Raw genomic sequence first — 18,897 nt, 5'->3', positions numbered from 1 at the left:
GAGCCCTATAAAGGTTATAAAAGTACAAACATCACTTTCTCTCCAATAGTATTTCAATTGAGTGAAACAAAGGATGAGATTGACCCTATACTAACAAGGGGCTCAAACAGAGTCCAGCCATATAAGGTAAACTTTTCAACAGTCAGGCACCTACAAAACCAAGAATGTGAAGTCTCTGAAAGCAGGAGCTATTTTTTCTTTCTCTTTATTCCTAGTGCCCAGTACAGCAACTTGGCAGGCCCAGTTGTACAATACAATACTTGTTGTATTGAATTGAAGCTCAGAGGTAACCAAAATGACAGTTATTTGCCCCTTCTTTTCTTCTAAGACACATTCCAGGCGACTTCTCGAGAAGACCAAAAAAAAGTTGGTCTCCAGAGATGTGCCAGTTTTTAAAAGCATCTGATAGAAATGTTACCCTTTTCAGAAATAAAAGTCAAACCAATAGAGGGGTTAATAAAGAGGTTTTAATTTCACAAAAAAAAATCTATATATCATTTAAAAAGGGGAAAAAACAAGGAAAAACTCTCAGAGATACAAAGGAACAGTTCTGCTAAAACACAGATAAAGTGCCGTTCCATATAAACAGTGTAAAGAATCAGAATCAAAAAATCACTCAGAACGCGAAAAACTAACCCACTAGTAACGTGGCCAAAGCGGCTAGTAAACCTGGTGGCAGATAAACCAGGCATGTCAGAGAAACCCTATTTTTTTTTTTATACAATAAATTAACATTGTCAAGAGGCAGTGAAACTGGTCAGGCAGGGAAATAGGGAAGGGAGTAGAAAAAAGGAGAGAAGGAAAAATTGAGTAAAGAGGAACAAGATCAAGGCAGATGTTAGTAACTGTCAATTTGCATTCTCACTCTTTGGACAGAAACACTGTCAACTTATTAACCCAGAACAATCTTATCTATTTTACTCTTTTGGGCATCCTGCAAACTTAGTTCTGACTTCTCCCTACCCATCCTAACCGTTCTTATTGTACCAGGCAAAGAAGATATTTCTGCACTTTGATCTCCTGCACCTTGGTATGAGTCCAATGGCAAAAGGTTAACGGCTTCACGTATTAGCTGTGGCACAACTCTGACATTTTAAAAACACTTTCAGACACACAGAATACATGAAAAACACTTATCCAGTTGTGGGAAAAAATACATATATGAACATGGGGAGGTGAGTTACTCAAGGATAATTTATGGAAATTAGTGGTCACGTAAGACAAAATAAATTGTTTCTCTTAGTTACAGATTTCCCAAGGCCTGAAGTAATTTTGTTTGTTTCATGTATTTAACGGTGGCATTTAAAAAAACCTATATAACACACACACACACACACACATATACATATATACATTATACACACACCTTGAAATAATTTTAGTTTTACTGGTAAACATGTCCACATGAAGGTTATTATTTAAATGAAACAGAAAAAAAGTAAAAGTGATGTAAATTAATGCTCTTCAGGACAGGTATTTCAAGGGGACACAGGTGAGGAAAAGACAAAGAAGGCTAATAGCTTCATTTATTTAAACATAGCCTATTTGGACTAAATCTCTTATGGGTGAGGTGAGTAAAGTTTACCCGATATATTTTTTCTACCTTTAAAAAAACAACAACAACAAAACCCCCCTCCCAACCCAAACATGCATGGCACACCCAGCAACTGAATGTATTTGAAAATTTGCTGATTTTTCTTTCACAAACATGCATTTCTAGACAGCCCACATTATACATCTATGTATAGCTATATGTGTATATAGCTATATGTCAATAGCTATATAATGCTACCAGTAGGAGGGGGGTGGTGGGAAGACACACAACAGTAAGTAAATTTGCCCAACTGAAATTTGCCAATTATCCCTCTGCCATGCTTTAATTCTTAAAGCTTGTCTTTTTTTTTTTTTTACAGAAACTTTTCATCAAAGGTATTGGTAAATGAACATGGCTAGGGTTTGCTTTCTGGACTAATATACCAAAATGTATATATTTTATGAGATATTTATGACATCTGAATAGTTTTTATTAGTGGTCAATCGACTGGACCTGTAATTAAGGCAGAACTTTTTTAGTAAAAAATGAGTTTCAAAATTTAAGTAAAATAGAAGGAAAAATGTGTGGATTTGTTAGTTATACTGCCCTGTGGAGACACGGACACACACACACACACACACACACACACCCCTCCACATACACACAGAAAACAAAGTCTACCTTCTAGCAGGCTGAAATTCTATTCACAGCTGCTGTGACAATGATGATGTTTGGATCTATACCTCAAAATACTAGGTGATACAAACCATTACAGATTTTATTTGGTTTGGTTTTCCTTTAAAAAAAAATTCCAAACATATCAGAACTAAGTGCTGCTAAGCTGCAACGCTATATATAACTGATGGCCGCAAAATGCTTCAGATTTGCAGTAGAAATCTGTTTTTCTACAGAATAACAGGACCCCTTCTCCCCCCACGCATCACATGCTCACACTATGATTCTGAACTGGCTGTGCTGTGCAAATAATAAAATATATATTTTATATATATATATATATATATATATATATATATATATATATATATATATATACACACACACACACACACCTATATATATAATTTTTCAAATCTATAAAGCCATTTCAACCAGGAATAACCCCTCCCCTGCTACTATCTCTATCAACACAATCAAGATGAAATTCTAGGAATGCCATACTGACCTAAAATGAGAAGGGACTCTGTGGTAGGAAGGTCAAACACGGAAAGAATTGATGAAGCCACTTAAATGGACATGTCTGTGAGAACTGAAGCTCCAACAGCAGTAAAACAAGCCCTTCTGACCTGGTGACCCATTCTTAATATGAAAGATGAAGCCCCAACATACTAAGAGTAAGACTGAGGAAGAAAACCCCATTAAATCATGCTTCCAATTACATTAACTCAATTTGGGCTAACTTTTCAGGAGTCCATCTACAGAGCTTCCTTCTGTTCTCACCTTCCCGACCGACCCCAAATGTAATTGCTCCCTCTGAATTGTCTTTGAAGTCATTCACCTTTACTTTTAATGCTGCCCTCAATTAAGGAGACTGGGGATGGGAAAGGAGAATGGAGGAAAGCTACAATCAGTTAACTCATTTATTCTATGACTTTTTTTTACTTTTATTTTTTTAAAAAAGATTTTCTTTTTGGAAATGTTGCAAAACAAAACCTATATTAAAATAAGCTTTTCCCTTAGATCTCTTGCCAACAATACAAAATTGATAACTTATGATACAGCAGTGCGTATGGTTGGTATAGGGAAGGGGTCAAAAGCATTTCCTGTTTGTGGTTAAGTCACAATTCAAAACAACCCATGTAAGAGGCTACACTTACAGAACAGATTATAGAACAAAGTTGTGCCCGTAATGCTGGAGGCTCTTCAAAGGAAAAGACAGCCAGCCTCCCAACACCAATAATTTGGTTTATGTTTGTGAACAGTGGTTTAAAAAAAAATTCATGGTTCTCTCCTGCCTGCTCTCCCTCTCGAGAGACTTATGATAACTAGCCCTGACACCAATATGAGAAAGTAGTTTTAAAAAAAAAAGAACTCTCCATATTTGATAAGATAATAAAACTGTAGTTCTGGCCCAAATTCAGAGACCATAGTTCCTAACACATGTTTCTTTGTAATATAGGAATGAGATACTTCATGGGAACCTAATAATGAAGCTAAGCTCTCAAAATTAGTTTTTATAGAATTTTACCTACAATAAATTCATCCTTCATATGGTTTCCCAAGCTGCTTAACCAATCTGTTTTATGTCATTTGAGCAATTACTGAAGTGTGTTAGTTTTTCAACCATATTTATCCTCACCTTCAAACACATAACAAATAAAGTCAATTCACTAAATTTCTTTACAGTTCTTGGGATTCACCCAAATTATCCTCACTTCAGATTAATTCATTCTTCTTCGGAATGCATCCAGAGAGGACATGGTTTTAAATGTTTAAGCCCTGACCTACAGCTCCCAATGCACACTCAGTTTTACATTTGGGGTAGGGTGAGTGGTCCAGGGTAAAGAATCATCTTTTGATATCTGGGAATCTTCCAAAGAATATCTGTCAATGGGTCCCATTTGGGATAACATTTTTGCCCAACTTTTATATACCGCTTTGGCTAACCCCAGAAGCAGCCTGCAACAGCTGCTGTCTATTCTCAAGTGGGCACAATACTGGAATAAATGAAAAGAAGTCAGTAACAAGAACAGATGCTGACTGAATAAAGGAATACACGTGTGAATTAAAACTTTTTTTTTAAACACACAAAGGATACAATGAGCAAAAACTGTGAAGGATGATTAAAATGTTACAACACATTCCTCAGCACCAACATTTCATTTCCTAGAACTGCATGTAAACTGTAGAGGAGTTACAAACCCATGAAATGATAATTAAATAACCAAAACATGCTTCATCTCAAATGACAGAAACATCCCCCTTAGCTGGAAGAACTATCACTAGTGTTTGTGGAGAGTTGGGGTTCCAGTGAACTTTACTAATGAAATGTACACTCAAAGTTATAAACTATTGCTCAAACTGCTCTTGAAGGACATGAAAATACGCAAATGGCAAGTGATACAGGTGGTTTCTTCACCCGTTTCCCAGTTGAATGAACTTGAAAATCCCCCTGTCACTTTTTTCCATTTCTTCTCCACACCAACTGTGCTACGAATCGCGAGCAAACAAAGTCTTGTGGCTCATTCCAACTCTTTAAGGCTCTATTCTGTCCAATATATACAAACACACATGTACAAACAAGCGTACATGTTAGAGTGTGAGTGTGTATAGGTGTGTGAGAGTGTGTGTGTGTGTGTGTGTGTGTGTGTGTGTGTGTGTGAGTGTGTGTCTGGAACTACAGAAAGCTCCACTCTGTTCTTGGAGAGAAGGCTGATCAGCTACAGGTGTAAGGTTCAAGGATGTCCATGCATGGAGAACTTCTCTGGCTTGAAGCGTTCTAGGTTTTGGTTTGGCCCTGAGCTGTTTGTCACTCCTGCGTCGGTTCTAAGTTCAGAATTCTCGGGTGGAAAGAACATGAGAATGAGAGAGACAGCTATGTGCACGCACAGACGCCTGCCTGCCCAGGAGTGGGCTCCTCACAGTGCCGGCCGGGTGGTCCGACCAGCCTCCACGCTAAGCAGCTGGGAGGCCTTTTCTGTTTCCAGCAGCTCATCAAAGATATCTCTGGAAGAGGAAGGGGGAAATCAACAAAAAGATCACAAGCAGGTAGAGAAAATGAGATATCAACTATAAGTGCAGAACTATCTACAAGAAGGATTAATATTTAGTGATTATTCTCTTAGAAAAAAGCAGCCTCTTCCTTCAACCTTCATTCTGAGTCGAAATGGTAACCCAGACCTCTATAACAATTTGCTGTTAGTACCTGCAAATTATCAGAGGACCCTGGCTAGAGCTACTATTTTAACAAAAATGATAGGTAATCAATCCGCCATATACACAAATTATGGATCAATGGGTCTCAGAAATGATCAAATACTTTAATTCAGAGAACTTCTCTGGCACATTTACAGTAGGCTCATAACTGGATCTCTCTTATCCCCTGTGAGAGATCATCAAGTATAGGAGGCTAGGTCCCAGAAACCCTCCACTCTATTACTTTCTGAAGGCCAACAAATGGAGTATAACGTAAGAAGAATTAATGCTACTAGTATTAGAGAAGCACAATGCTAATTTTTTCAGAAATTTCAAAGTAAAAAAAAAGTTATAAAAACCCAAAGTGGCAAAAACACTTAAATATTTCATCCTCAAATTAAAAGCTAGGCAATTTTTGGCCTGTGAGTCCTTGTTTGGCCAGATTCTTACTTGTGCATATAAAAGAAGATATAACCACTCCGATCTCTGTCACTCTGAACAGAGGACTCTTGGATTTTAGATACCTCCAAGTCATTGTATGTGAACCAGGCCTGCTTCTTAATGTCGTACACATCACTAATGTAATGACCTAAAACAAATAAAATAAAGTAATTATTTCCCCAACAGCACTGAGACTTCATAAAGGACAAGGGACGGATCTGTGATTTCACTGGTGTAGCGAGCTCTTGGTAAGAACTCCCCCTAGCAAAACAGACTGACATTCTCTGCAACCTAGAGTCTTGGGGAGTTGTCCAGTGCACTAAGTGGCTCAGTGACTTAACCAGAATCCCAAGTCAGGATGTGTCAGAAGTGAGACTTGAACACAGGTTTGCAAAGCCACCCTTCTATACACACTGCTTTGTACACACAGTTTTAAAAAAAATCAAAATAAATCTTTATAGTATCTTATTTTTAAAAGATCCTGAAAAAGTATAAACACTAAAAATTTCTGTAAATTTCAATGAATTTGTGATCTCCTTTTAATGATGCTCTCTTTATTGATGCAGACTGCAATCTAACCATCATTCCCCATCCTAAATGATTCTAGTCCATGAGTTCCATAAAACTTCCAGAGGGTCCACCTGATATTCGAGAGGATTTCATTTGCACATTTTATTATTTTGTGTATATCAATGCAGCAATGTCCACTAAGTTTCAGGGAATATAATGTTTAATGGATAAATGGTTGAGCAATCCTACAATTTCTAAATTAATGTATTATAGTTAAACTGACTTCATCTCTCTCCACACCCCCCCACACTCACCCACACCCCTCTTTCTATAAATACTTTAGAAAAGCACAGACTATCAGAGCTGAATACCTAACTTAGTCATACCTAGAAAGGACCAAGAATCCTTTCTTCATATATCCCTAACAAGTGGTCATTCAACCTTTGCCTGTGGACTTTCAGTGAGGCAGAAATCCATTACTTCCTGAAACAGGCCCACTGTGTTTTTCAATCTCTCTAATAGTTAGGAAGGTTTTTTTCCTTCCATCAAGCCTAAATGCCTCTCCACCACTAGTACCCATTGATCTTACTACTGAATAAGCCTAATTCCTCATCCATACAAGGCCTCTTCAAATACTTGAAGACAACTACATGGTTCCCTTAGTCTTCTTTTCTCCAGGCCAAATTACTGACTGATGAATATTATGTCCTATAAATGTTTCCCTGACTATGGCACTCTAGCTGTGGGGTCTGACTGTGGCAGAAGAAAGCAGAATTTTTATCAGCCTCATTTTGGACCCAGCACCTCTCAATGTACCCTGAAACAGCTTTTTAAGCTGCCATGTCATACTGCCAACTCATATTCAGCTTACATTGTGTGCTGAACACCCCCACCCCCATTTCTTGACTTTATTTCCACAGGAACTACTGTTTAGCCACGCCTTCCCAATTCTATATTGATGAAACTCATTTTTAAAAATTAAGTGGAATTGATCCTTATTAAATCTCATTCTATTCGATTCAGCCTACCATTCTAATTTGTTAGATCCTTGTTAGCTCCTAATTCTCACTTAACAAATTATCTACTTTTCATAGGTTTGTTACCTGTAAGTTTGAAAAATACAGCTTCTTCATCTAAGTCATAAAAATGTGGAACAAGGCAGGGCCAAGGACACTCTCTGGGGCACAAAGTACAAAGATAACTCTCTGAGGCACTAAAAGACATCCATCTAAGCTGATAGGCGCCATTAATGACTAGTCTTTGGATTCAGTTTTCCAACCATTCTCAATTCATTTAACTGCATTATGACTAGTCTATATAACAGTAATAGCTCACATGCTGTAAGATTTTCAAAGTACTTTACATAAATTACCTCATTTCATTTTCACAAAAACCATCTCCATTTTGCCCTCAAGGAAAACATCAGAGACTTTTTCATCTTTTAGTTCAGAAATGCCCCTCCTAGTCACAGAACCAGCTGACCAGAGAACCCAGACAAGTTACACTCTAACATACATATGTCTACTATATGAAAGCTCAAATGATCTTTTACCTGAAGATGATGTGCTTCCGATATGGCTGACAACACTGATCAGTCGATAAGAATGGGGAAGATTTCCTGTCTAAAAAACACAAGTGAATGTGAGCTTTACCTCTGTATCTAAAGTAAAATATCAAATCTAAGCTCAAACATCAAAGCGGATATAACTGAACCATAATACTTGGTATACCTGGAATCTCCAACAACTATAGCGAGCCATGAATATTTTACACACACTATGTAATCTATATACCAAGTGAATATATAACCTCAATTCAATCCAATTAACAGCTACTAAGTGCATGCTGTGTATAACATACTGAACCTAAGGACAACAAAATGCTTTAGTGTTAGTTAATAAATATTTATTCAGTATCTATTGGCCTGAATCAGTATTTTGCTGGAAAAAAAAAGGAATTTTTACAGGAATATCTGCTTTGACGACTGAAGGTAACAGTCTGTAGTCATGTATCTCAAAGTATCACATTGCTCAGCTCTCACTGAGTATATACAAAAAAGGTTAAACTTTATTTGATGAAAAAAAGGAAAAGAGGGGAGATGAAGAGAAGCCCAAGTTCTCACCTCAGCATTTCTCTTCAATTCCTCTGCTTCAGCTTCTGTGTACTCCATATCAAAAACATCTTCATTCCCAGAGTCGTCATCAGAGCCCATTCCATCCAGAAAGGAACTGTTAAATTCTGAAGGGCAAAGACAAGGACTGGTAATGGCCTTTGGCAAAGATGCCAAGAGACTCAACCAGAAAGAATGGAAGAAAGCCTGGATTCTATATTGTGCCATCCCAAGCAAAGGCATGCTATAAAAACCACGAAGATTCCAATGCAAGCCACATCCTATTAGACATCTCACAAGTGGTAACAGAAACATTTCTCAAGCTCTTTAAGTTAGAACAATATATATTTGATGAGGAGTCCGGGGTCTAATCCTCACATGAGAGAAAAAAGAACAGAACTTTATGCCTGATTCAGCTTCTTCCAGCATTGTATGCCAACCTGCATGTCATCTTTTTCCCTCTCTAAGCTAATACAGCACGAGAATTATAACACAATATCCACTAAATTTTCTGGGATTTTGAGGTTAAACAATCATTGCACTACTTAAGAGTTCATAATGAAAAGTGCTTTGAAAAATTAAAACTACCAACTCATAATGACTGGGCAGACAATTAAAAACAAACAAAAAAAGCCAGGCATCTTAAACCTGTGGTTAACAGCACTGCTGGAAGCAGTGGGGTTAACATTAAGAGCAAGCACAGTTACTCCCCAATAGCATATAGCTTCTCCAATTTTTGGGATTACAAGTAATGAACACTAGATTCGTCCCCTTATTCATGCTGGGATTCACAGCTTAAATAATTCTCAGAATAGATTAAATAAACATGGAGTAGTTGGAGATAAGTAAGAATAACAAAAACCTCCAGCTGGTCTCCACTCTAGGATGAGTAGAGAATAGGTATATGACATAATTAAAATGTCTGCAACATTATTAGTCTGAGCTCCACTCAGATGGACATTATTTGAACAAGGTCTAATCTGAACCCAGAATTAAGATACCGTATTCTGTATTTATTTCAATTTGTGCAGCTATCTATCTGTAATAAGACAAAAACATTTAAAAACGATCCACTGTAGATACTCATTGTGATATTAGTGGTATGGAGTAAATGTAAACCTAACTTGATCCACAGATGTTATTAATGAACAGGATACCAAGAGTATAGGGAATCCCAGGATCCCTTCACTTAACCTTAAATGAAATGGAATCTCTTTAAAAAGGAAGCATTTCACTAAAGAACAGCAATTCATACAAGGTTTTGAATTGATTCACAGCATACAAAACAAAATTATATTTTTAAACAACATTTGAAAATGAAATGATAAACATATCAGTGATTTTTCATATAAGGAAAGCTATTTTATTTAAAATATAGGTAAAAATAAATAAATCACAAACCTTGAAGACTTAACTCTGTGGCTCTTTTGAGGTCATCATCTTCTTTCTGTTCTCGGGCCTCCTAAAGGGAAGCATAAAATCGAGTTCATTTAAAAAGTTTAGTGTTTCTAATTTTGGTGTTTTGTGTTTTTTTTTTTGCATTAAAGCTGTTCTATTCTGGTTTCCACAACAAATGTGATATTGCACACTAGAAGTTCTACATGGAGGAATGCTCATTACCTTGTAAGAGTTCAATTTTCAGTAACAAAAGGACTGAAATAAAACTCAACTACAAATTCAGTATTCTATGATTTGGAATAAGGCAAAGTCTCTAATTAAGTTCCTTTTTCTTCTTCATTATTAATCACAACCAACTTGTACATGAAAGAGAATGTAGTTTGTCTCTCAGAATGCCAGATTTGGTCCTAGATTCCAACATTCAACTCCCATCGTTTACTTTTGGTGTTGTCCAGTTGTTTCAGAAGTATCTGATTCTTTGTGACCCCATTTGGGGTTTTCTTGGCAGAAAAACCACATAGTTTGCCATATCCTTCTCCAGCTCATTTTACAGATGAGGAAACTGAGGCAAACAGGGTTAAGTGACTTGCCCAGGTAGTAAGCTAGTAAGCATCTGATGCCAGATTTGAACTCTTGGAAACAAGTCTTCCTGACTCCGGACCCACCACTCTGTGCAATTTAAGTGCCCCAATCATTTCCTAATAGAACGCAATCTAATAATGATTTAAAGCACAGTATGTGACAGGGTAGGAAGAAGCAGTACAAACTAGCTCTCTCCCTGCAACTATTCTACAAAGATCTAGAAAACAGACCAGTCCAAGGCCTGATTGGGAAATCCAAGGAAAAAAAATCAAGGTAAATCATTTTTTCTGATGCAGGTTGGCATAGGAAAGACAATGAGGATGGGAGTCTAGCTGTTATGCACCAGACCTGCCCCTGGGGTTGGAGGCCCAGGGCAAGGAAAAGTCACAGGTCCTAGGCTATGCAGTGAGCAAGAAGTGAAGTGTGAGGTGAGTAGCAGCTGTGGGGCTCTGACTCTGAGAGCAGATCAGGGTCTCTGAGTCAGTTCCTATGCCAATAGGAAGCTTACAGTACAGTCACTCTGAACCCTCTGAGCTTCCCAGCTAGAGGACAGGGGCTGAGTCGATTAGTAGTCTGTTGGAGATTTAACCAGGGGCAAATCCACAGTGGTGATGCTCACACTCAAATCCAGGTCAGAAAGTCTGAAGAGCTCAAACCAGGAAGACAGTGCTCAGATTTCACCCTGGGGTCAATGAAAGTTTGCAAGTCCCCAGCCTGAGCTGTCTCCGAGATCTTGGAATAATACAATACTCAATACCAGAGAAGAGCAGCAGCAGGATCCAAAACAGGACCAAGTATGGCACAGACATTCCCTATAAAAGTGTACATAAGCTGGCCTGAATATAGTCCAAAGTCAGGAAATAAGGCTGGAAGAACGAGCAAACAGAAGTCTACTGTCTAGCAAGGCCCTGACATCCAATAGTAGCTTAAGAAATGCTAGTTCAGAGGCAGCTAGGTGGCGCAGTGGATAGAGTACCGGCCCTGAAGTCAGGAGGACCTGAGTTCAAATCCAGCCTCAGACCAAACACTTGACACTAGCTGTGTGACCCTGGGCAAGTCACTTAACCCCAACTGCCTAAAAGCAAAAAATAAAAAAAATAAAAAAAAAATAAAAGCTAGTTCACTGCCCCCCTCCTCCCCCTTCCAAGAAGAATCACACCTTAAAAACCTATTATTGAGCTAGGAAAACTCAGGAACCCAGAAAATAATTACTTTAAAATATCTACAAGAAAAACCTCAAAGAAAAATGTAGCTTGGCCTAAGTTCAACTAGAATTCCTGGAATATATGAAATAAGAATTTAAAGGAGTGTTTAAAATTATTTTACAAATGAAATGAGAGCACTGAAGGAGAAATGGGAAAAGAAATGAAAGTTATACAAGAAAAAATGGGAAAGGGAATTACCAGCCTGGTGCAAAAGGTATACTTTCCCCAAGTAACACACTACTTGAAAATTAGAATGGATGAAAGACTTCATAACAAAATACAAAATATTAAAACAAATTCAAAAGACTGGAAAAAAGTAGAAGAAAATGTAAGGTATTTCATTATTATAAAAAAAACTGACTTGGAAAATAGATCAAGGAGAGAGAATTTAAGAATCATTGGATAATCTTTATGACAGCCAAAACCAAAAAGGGGACTCGACATACTATTTTAAGAAATAATAAAAGAAAACTGCTCAAGTATCTTATAAGTAGGAGCTAAAATGGAAATAAACAGTCTACTGCTCATATCCTGAAAGAAACCCCAAAATAAAAATTCCCAGGAACATTATAACCAAAATGCAGAGCTTCCAGGTCAAAGACAAAAATACTGTAAGCAGCCAGAAAGAATGAAAGAATTCAAGTACAGAGGTGCCACAGCATCATATAAGATATTTAGAAGCCACTATGATAAAGGAACAGAGAGGCTGTAATATAAAAATCCAGAAGGCAAAATAATATAGGCTAACAATCAAGAATAACTTGTCAGCAAAACTGAGTACAATTCTACGGGGGGTGGAATTAAACCTTTAATGAAATAGAGGACTTCCAAGCATTCTTGATGAAAAGACAAAAGCCGCACAGAAACTCTGAAATACAAACAAGGGATTCTAGAGAAACATAATAGGATAAGTGTAAGCAAGAAATCACAAAGGACTAAATAAAAATGAAATTATTATACTCAATGGTAAAATGATAATATATGTCCCTTCAGAGCCTTATTATCATCAGGGATCATAGAGAAGGTCTAATGAGATGAAGGGCTTGCGAGTAGTTTTGTTATGGTTTGATATTCCTGAAGAAAGGAAATAGAGTAGACTAGAAATACACTAAGAGGGAAAAAGGGAGAAGAAAGGAAGGAGAAATTATCTTATTATCATGGTACACAAATAAAAGACTACACAAATATGGAAGAAAGGATAGGGAGGGCAGGTGACCCAAACCTCACTTTCATCTAAATGGGGCAAAAAATGGAAGAATACATACATATACAGAGTTGGGTGCAGAAATACATTTCATTCTACTAGGAAATAGGTGGGAAAGGGAAGAAGAGCAGGTTAGGGAGGACAGATTAAGAGAGGGGTAAGCTCTAAAAAACAAAACAAAAAAACAAACAAAAAACCCCCCAAAACTCTAAGCAGGGAGGATAAATAGCAAAGAGAGGCTTAAAATGAAAAAAGAACATATAACTGAGATCTGAGCCAGGGAAAGAGAAGATGAACACGGGAGCATCAAACTTAGAGCCCTGGTGCCAAGCACACTACTGCTTCACAACTGTCTTTTTTCTTTAGAAAAAGGGGGCGGGAAATAAAGAGAAGGAAAAGTATAAGAGAAAAGGACGGAGAAGTACACACTTAGTCATAACTGTGAATGTGAAGCAGCTTAACTTACCCACAGAATGGGTAGCAAAAGAGCAGAAGAAAACAATATGTTGTTTATAAGAAACACATCTGAAAAATAACTGTTCAGATATAATTAAAATCTATTATGTTTCAGCTGAAGTTAAAAAGGCAGAGACAGCAAAATGATCTCAGATGCAGTAACTGCAAAAAATAAATTTAATTAAGAGCTAAGCAGGGAAACTACACTGTGCTCAGTGATACCATAAACTATGAATAAATATCAATACTAAACACATATGTACCAAATGGCATAGCATCTGAATACTTAAAGGAAAAGTAAAATGAGTTATAGGAAGAAACAGACAACAAAACTATAACTAAGAGGACCTTTTACATCTAGATAAATCTAACAATGACAACAACAACGACAACAACAAGAAGTAAAAAACCTGAATAGAGTTTTAGAAAAGTTAGATATAACTCTGATAATTAGTGAATAGGAACAGAAAGGAATACATGTATTAACCCAGATGTTTATGGCACTATTACAAAACTGACCATGTATTAGTGTATAAAAACTTCACAAACAAGTACAGAAAAGCTGCTCATATCCTGAAAGAAACCCCAAAATGAAAATTCCCAGGAACATTATAACCAAAATGCAGAGCTTCCAGGTCAAAGAAAAAAAATACTGCAAGCAGCCAGAAAGAATGAAAGAATTCAAGTACAGAGGTGCCACAGCATCACATAAGATGTTAGCTAGAGTGACAAGAAAAAGAAACTGGAAGAATAAGCATAGGCAAAGAGAAAATGAAATTATCCCTTTTTTGCAGATTGTTGACCCTAGAGAGTCAACTAAAAAATTAACTGCAATAATAACTTCAATAAGTTGCAGGATCTAAAAATAAACCCACACAAATCATTATTTTTGTATATTACCAACAAAGCCCAGCAGGAAGAGGAAGAAAAAGAAATCCCATTTAAAATAACTAACTACAGAATTACAAAATACTTGAAAGTCTACGCCAAGAAGACACACAAACATGAACTATATGAATATAACTACATAATACCCCAATTATAAATGCTTAAAGGATATGAATAGGCAATTTTAGGAAAAATCCAAGCTATTAATAGTCATATGAAAAAATGCTCCAGATCACTAATAATGAGAAAAATGCAAATTTAAGCAACTCCTGAAGTTCTGCTTCATATCCATCAGACTGATAAAGTTGACAAAAAAGGAAAATGATGAATGCTGGAGAAGCTGTGGGAAACCAAGCACACTAATGCACTACTGGTGAATAAACTGATCCAGCCATTCTGGAAAGCAATTTAGAACTATGCACAAAAGTTATTAAACTGTGCACCCCACACCCCAAAGAGAACAAATAGGAAAAGGATCCATATATACAAAAACATTTATAGCAATTCTTTTTTGTGGTGGCAAAAGAACTGGAAACTAAGGGGTTACTTATCAATTAGGGAATGATGAACAAAGTATGTTATATGAATGTAACAGAAAACTATTGTTTCCCATGAGGAAGGGATAGTTTCAGAGAAACTTAAGAACACTTGTTTGAACCGATGTAAAGTGAAGTGAGCCGAACCAGGAGAACAATTTTTATAATAATAACACTGAGGACAAATAACTTTGAAAGACTTGACTTTGATCAATACAAAGATTAACCACAATTCCAAAAGACTCATGATAAAACACCCTGCCCATCTCCTGACAGACATAAGGTCTCAGGATATAGACTGAGACATGCTCTTTGGACATGGCTAAAGAGAATTTTGGTTTTTTGACTGTGCATATATGTCACAAGGTTTTTTTCCCCTTTTTTTCCAATGGAGAGAGGGGAGAGAGGAAAGACAGAGAAGACAGATTTTCAGTAATTAAAAAAATTTTTAAAATGCCTATGTGCAAATGATTTAAAGGATAAAGTAAACAAAAAATGCAAAATTTAAGAAATTTCATTTTTATATACAAATTATAGGTAGCCCAAGGAAAAATAGGCCCCGGCATCAAACACTAAAGTCATGTTTTATCTTTTTAAAAATTATTTTTATTATTTCTTATTTTTACTTTTTAGTTTTCAACATTCACTTTTATAAGATTTTGAGTTCCAATTTTTTCTCCCCCCCTCCCCAAGACAGCATGCAATCTGATATAGGTTATACATGTACAATCATATTAACAAGTTTATCTTCTTAATGGGATTTAAATCAGTTGCTACTAAAATATTACGCAAAGTTCTGTAACCTTATTGATCTCCAAGATGCAATCTTTTTGTTATCTTACTTTTCTTTTTACTGAGGTGTTAAACATATCCTTGGTGATTAAGAAGACTTAAAGATTACTTTCTGCAGTTAATAACTGAAGATTTGAGATCTTTTTGTGGTGGCAAAGCACTGGAAACAAAGGAGGTGCCCATCAATCGGGGAATAACTACAAATTTTGGCATGTGAATATAATGGAATATGATTATGCTATAAGAAATTAAAAGAGAGCTTCAGAGAAACTGGAGAAGACCTGTAAGAACTAATGGCAGAAACAAGAACCAGGAGAATACTATAAATAACATCAACATTGTAAAAACGATCAATTCTAAGACTTGAAGAGCTCTAGCCAACACAGTGATCACTCATGATTCTCGAGAACCAATAATGAAGCACGCTCACATCTTGTGAGAGACAGGAGACAGACTAATTTGCAAAGTGAGACAGGTATTTCTAGACAAGGCCAATGCTGACATCAGTTTTACTTGAGTGTGCTTATTGGTTGCAGGAATTTTGCTCCTCCACTCCTACCCTGGTCCAGGGACTGCAGTGAAGGTGAAAGGAAGAAAAAAATGCTTGATAATTGGCAGGGGGGTGGTCACTCGTCACTGGTAGTTCCCCTGTGAAACAACAGTCGCTCAAATGGCTTAATTTTCTTTCTAACAAGTCATCTCCAAGAAATCCTAATTCCTCAAGAGTAGTAGGGCTTACTTCCTTGCAAAGTTGGTAGTAGTTTCTTCATGAAAGAAATTATGAGATTAATTTTGTAACTCTGCTAAGATATTTAACTGCTCCAGGAAGACTTCCATGATCCCTCTTCTGGTTAGTTACAATTTTCCACAAGAATTCTCTAATGTGTTTATTGTATAATAATAATGCATGCATTGAGTGTTTCATGTATTCCTCCCAACTAGACTACATATAAATTATTAGAGGGCAGGAAGAAGTATCTAATTTAAACTTGTATCCCCAGCACAGTGTGATGAGCAGGATGGTTTCAAAAAATTTGGAAAGACTTACATGAATTGAGTGAGTGAAGTGAGCAGAACCAGGAGAACATTGCACACAGTAACAGCAATACTGTACGATGAACAACTGTGAATGACTTAGCAATTCTCAGCAATACAATCATCCAAGACAATCCCAAAGGACTCATGATGAAGAATGCTATTCACCCCCAGAGAAAGAACTGATGGAGTCGGAATACAAATGGAAACATACTATTTTTCATTTTCTTTCCTTCTTTCACTTTTTCCTTTTGGTTTGAGTTTTATTCCACAAAATAACTAATAAGTAAAAATAATAACACATGATTGCATACGTATCACCTATACCTGATTGCTTACTGTCTCAGGGAGAGTGGAGATGAGGGAGGGAAGGATAGGACTAGAACTCAAAGCATTAAAAAACCTTATGTTAAAAAAAATTTTTTTATGTAATTGGGTAAAAAAAAATTATTTAAAAAACAAAAGAAAAGGGATAAATTGTTTTCATTAACTGACCTGTAAAAGATATCAAATGCTTTTAAAATAAAATTTTTGCCACTGAAAGAGACCATCTGAGTACATCAAATCGTTCTAAAACCAGAAAGCTAGACACAGAATTTTTAATCAATGGAAAGATACAAGGATGCCAAATTGAAGTTGCTTTATCTAAGAAAATGTATTCCCATCACTATATCTGGGAAATATCTGGTAAACTTAACTGAGGCAGCTAAATTTTTTTTTTAAACAACAAAACAAAAAAAAATTCTACTAGTGATGAAATGACTACTGAAAGATATCTTCTTTTTTAGAAGGTAAGAAAATCTCTCAAATAAAACCATACTTTACTGAAGAAACTACAAAGAAGTAGACAAATACAAGCTATTACTATATATAACAATCATTTTTACTAAAAAAGACTGCCACATACATTACTGTGAAAACACTTGTATTCATATGCATGTATTCAATGATATATTAGTATGAACAGTTGCTTTGGAAAACTTTGTAAGGAAATCTTGAATTTGATTACTTAGAATGCAAATAACAGTACTATAAATGTATTCTGAAAGCTTAACAAACCATTCAAGGCAATTTTAGTTTCATTACCATCTTACATGGTATTCAGCTGAATGATACAACAATGAAAATATCACCTATTGGCCAGATGCCTGGGGCAAGAAAAGTGAGATGCTAATTAAAACTGTATTAGCTCTGACAAATATAAAACATGACAGATCCAATCACTAAAAAAAGAGGCAGTTGTTTAAAAGAAAGGGCACTAGAATAGAAAAACAAAATTGTCTTCTAATTGGTATTTGGAAAGATTGCTATACCTAAAAATCAGAAATACACATATCTCAGTAAAGAGGTACAACGTTTCCCTAGATAGATCCTGCTAGTCACAGCATTAGGAAAACTTGATCCTGACAAAATTGATCTGTGAGCCTGGGTAAGTCAGCTCTCTGCCATTTCAAGTTGTAGAAAAATTTCCTAAGCTATCTCATGCCTAGACAAAAAAATAAATGAAGCCAAGAGCATAGCATGAGTGTGGTGTACACATATAGGAAATGATCATCATATTAAAAATGTTCTAGTAAAGAGTTGCCAAACGTATTTGACAGAACAGCAGAGAGAAGGGGAGTTGACTGGGTAGCTCTTACTTGCTCCTGGAGGCTCTGAGCAAGGGCCTGCTGGAGTTCTTCTTCTTCCCGCTCTCGCTCCATATCATACTGTTGGAGCCAGTCGACTTCCCCCTGAGACCCTTCTGGAGTTTTGTTTTCTTTATTCTCATCAAAATCTTTCGCAATCTCAGTGAAACTGGCAGGACCTGAGGAAGCAAAAGAGCACAATTCAAGATTTCTGGCTTTCCCTGCCATTTACCAGTTGAATATTTTCCAGCACACCTAAAGTCCCTTGAACACAGGGACATCAACTGTCCTTGCCCAACCTCAATGCCACCAGAGTATTTTTACTTAGAAGCTTTTCTCACAAAATGTCACAAATGCTATTAAAACAAAACCAACCGGAGGCAAAACAATTTCATCATTCTGTTTTATCCACATAAAAGGGCCAATTTTAGTTTTCACTTCCAGAAAAGGAAACATACAGGTTGCTTTATATATATTTGTTTACCTGTAGTCTTTCCTTTAGCCGGTAAGCTCCCCAGAGGCAGGGACTGTCTTTTGCCTCTTTTTTGTATCCCTAGCATTTAGCACAGTGCCCAGCACAGTAAAAACTTAATAAACGTTTACTGAATTGAATGAATGAATGAGTCTCTGCTCTAACCTTCACTTGACAGGAAACTACAAGCAAGTCCCATGACTTCTTGGAGCCCGAGTTTCCTTGTGAAAAAG

The 18,897-nt window shown here is 36.6% G+C and overlaps 1 protein-coding gene across 3 annotated transcripts in view; it reads right to left on the bottom strand.

Annotated features, from left to right (window-relative positions):
• Nucleotides 1–445: 445 nt before the first annotated feature.
• The window catches only part of USP37 (ubiquitin specific peptidase 37), an 81,289-nt gene continuing 62,837 nt past the window's right edge, over nucleotides 446–18,897 (bottom strand). For all 3 annotated transcript variants that reach the window (XM_021002730.2, XM_021002732.2, XM_021002733.2), the window contains 6 exons: nucleotides 18,205–18,371; nucleotides 9,870–9,930; nucleotides 8,481–8,596; nucleotides 7,911–7,980; nucleotides 5,858–5,996; nucleotides 446–5,218 (listed from right to left, as the gene is read on the bottom strand). In XM_021002730.2, coding sequence (XP_020858389.1) covers nucleotides 5,131–5,218; nucleotides 5,858–5,996; nucleotides 7,911–7,980; nucleotides 8,481–8,596; nucleotides 9,870–9,930; nucleotides 18,205–18,371 — 641 coding nt within the window. In that variant the 3' untranslated portion in view covers nucleotides 446–5,130. The remainder of the gene's footprint in view (nucleotides 5,219–5,857; nucleotides 5,997–7,910; nucleotides 7,981–8,480; nucleotides 8,597–9,869; nucleotides 9,931–18,204; nucleotides 18,372–18,897) is intronic.

This window comes from Phascolarctos cinereus, unplaced genomic scaffold (genome assembly GCF_003287225.1).
Source record: "Phascolarctos cinereus isolate Bilbo 61053 unplaced genomic scaffold, phaCin_HiC Scaffold_7;HRSCAF=346, whole genome shotgun sequence".
Classification (NCBI taxonomy): domain Eukaryota; kingdom Metazoa; phylum Chordata; class Mammalia; order Diprotodontia; family Phascolarctidae; genus Phascolarctos; species Phascolarctos cinereus.
Note: the sequence above shows the minus strand (reverse complement) of the source record. Positions and strands in the feature narration are given on the sequence as shown.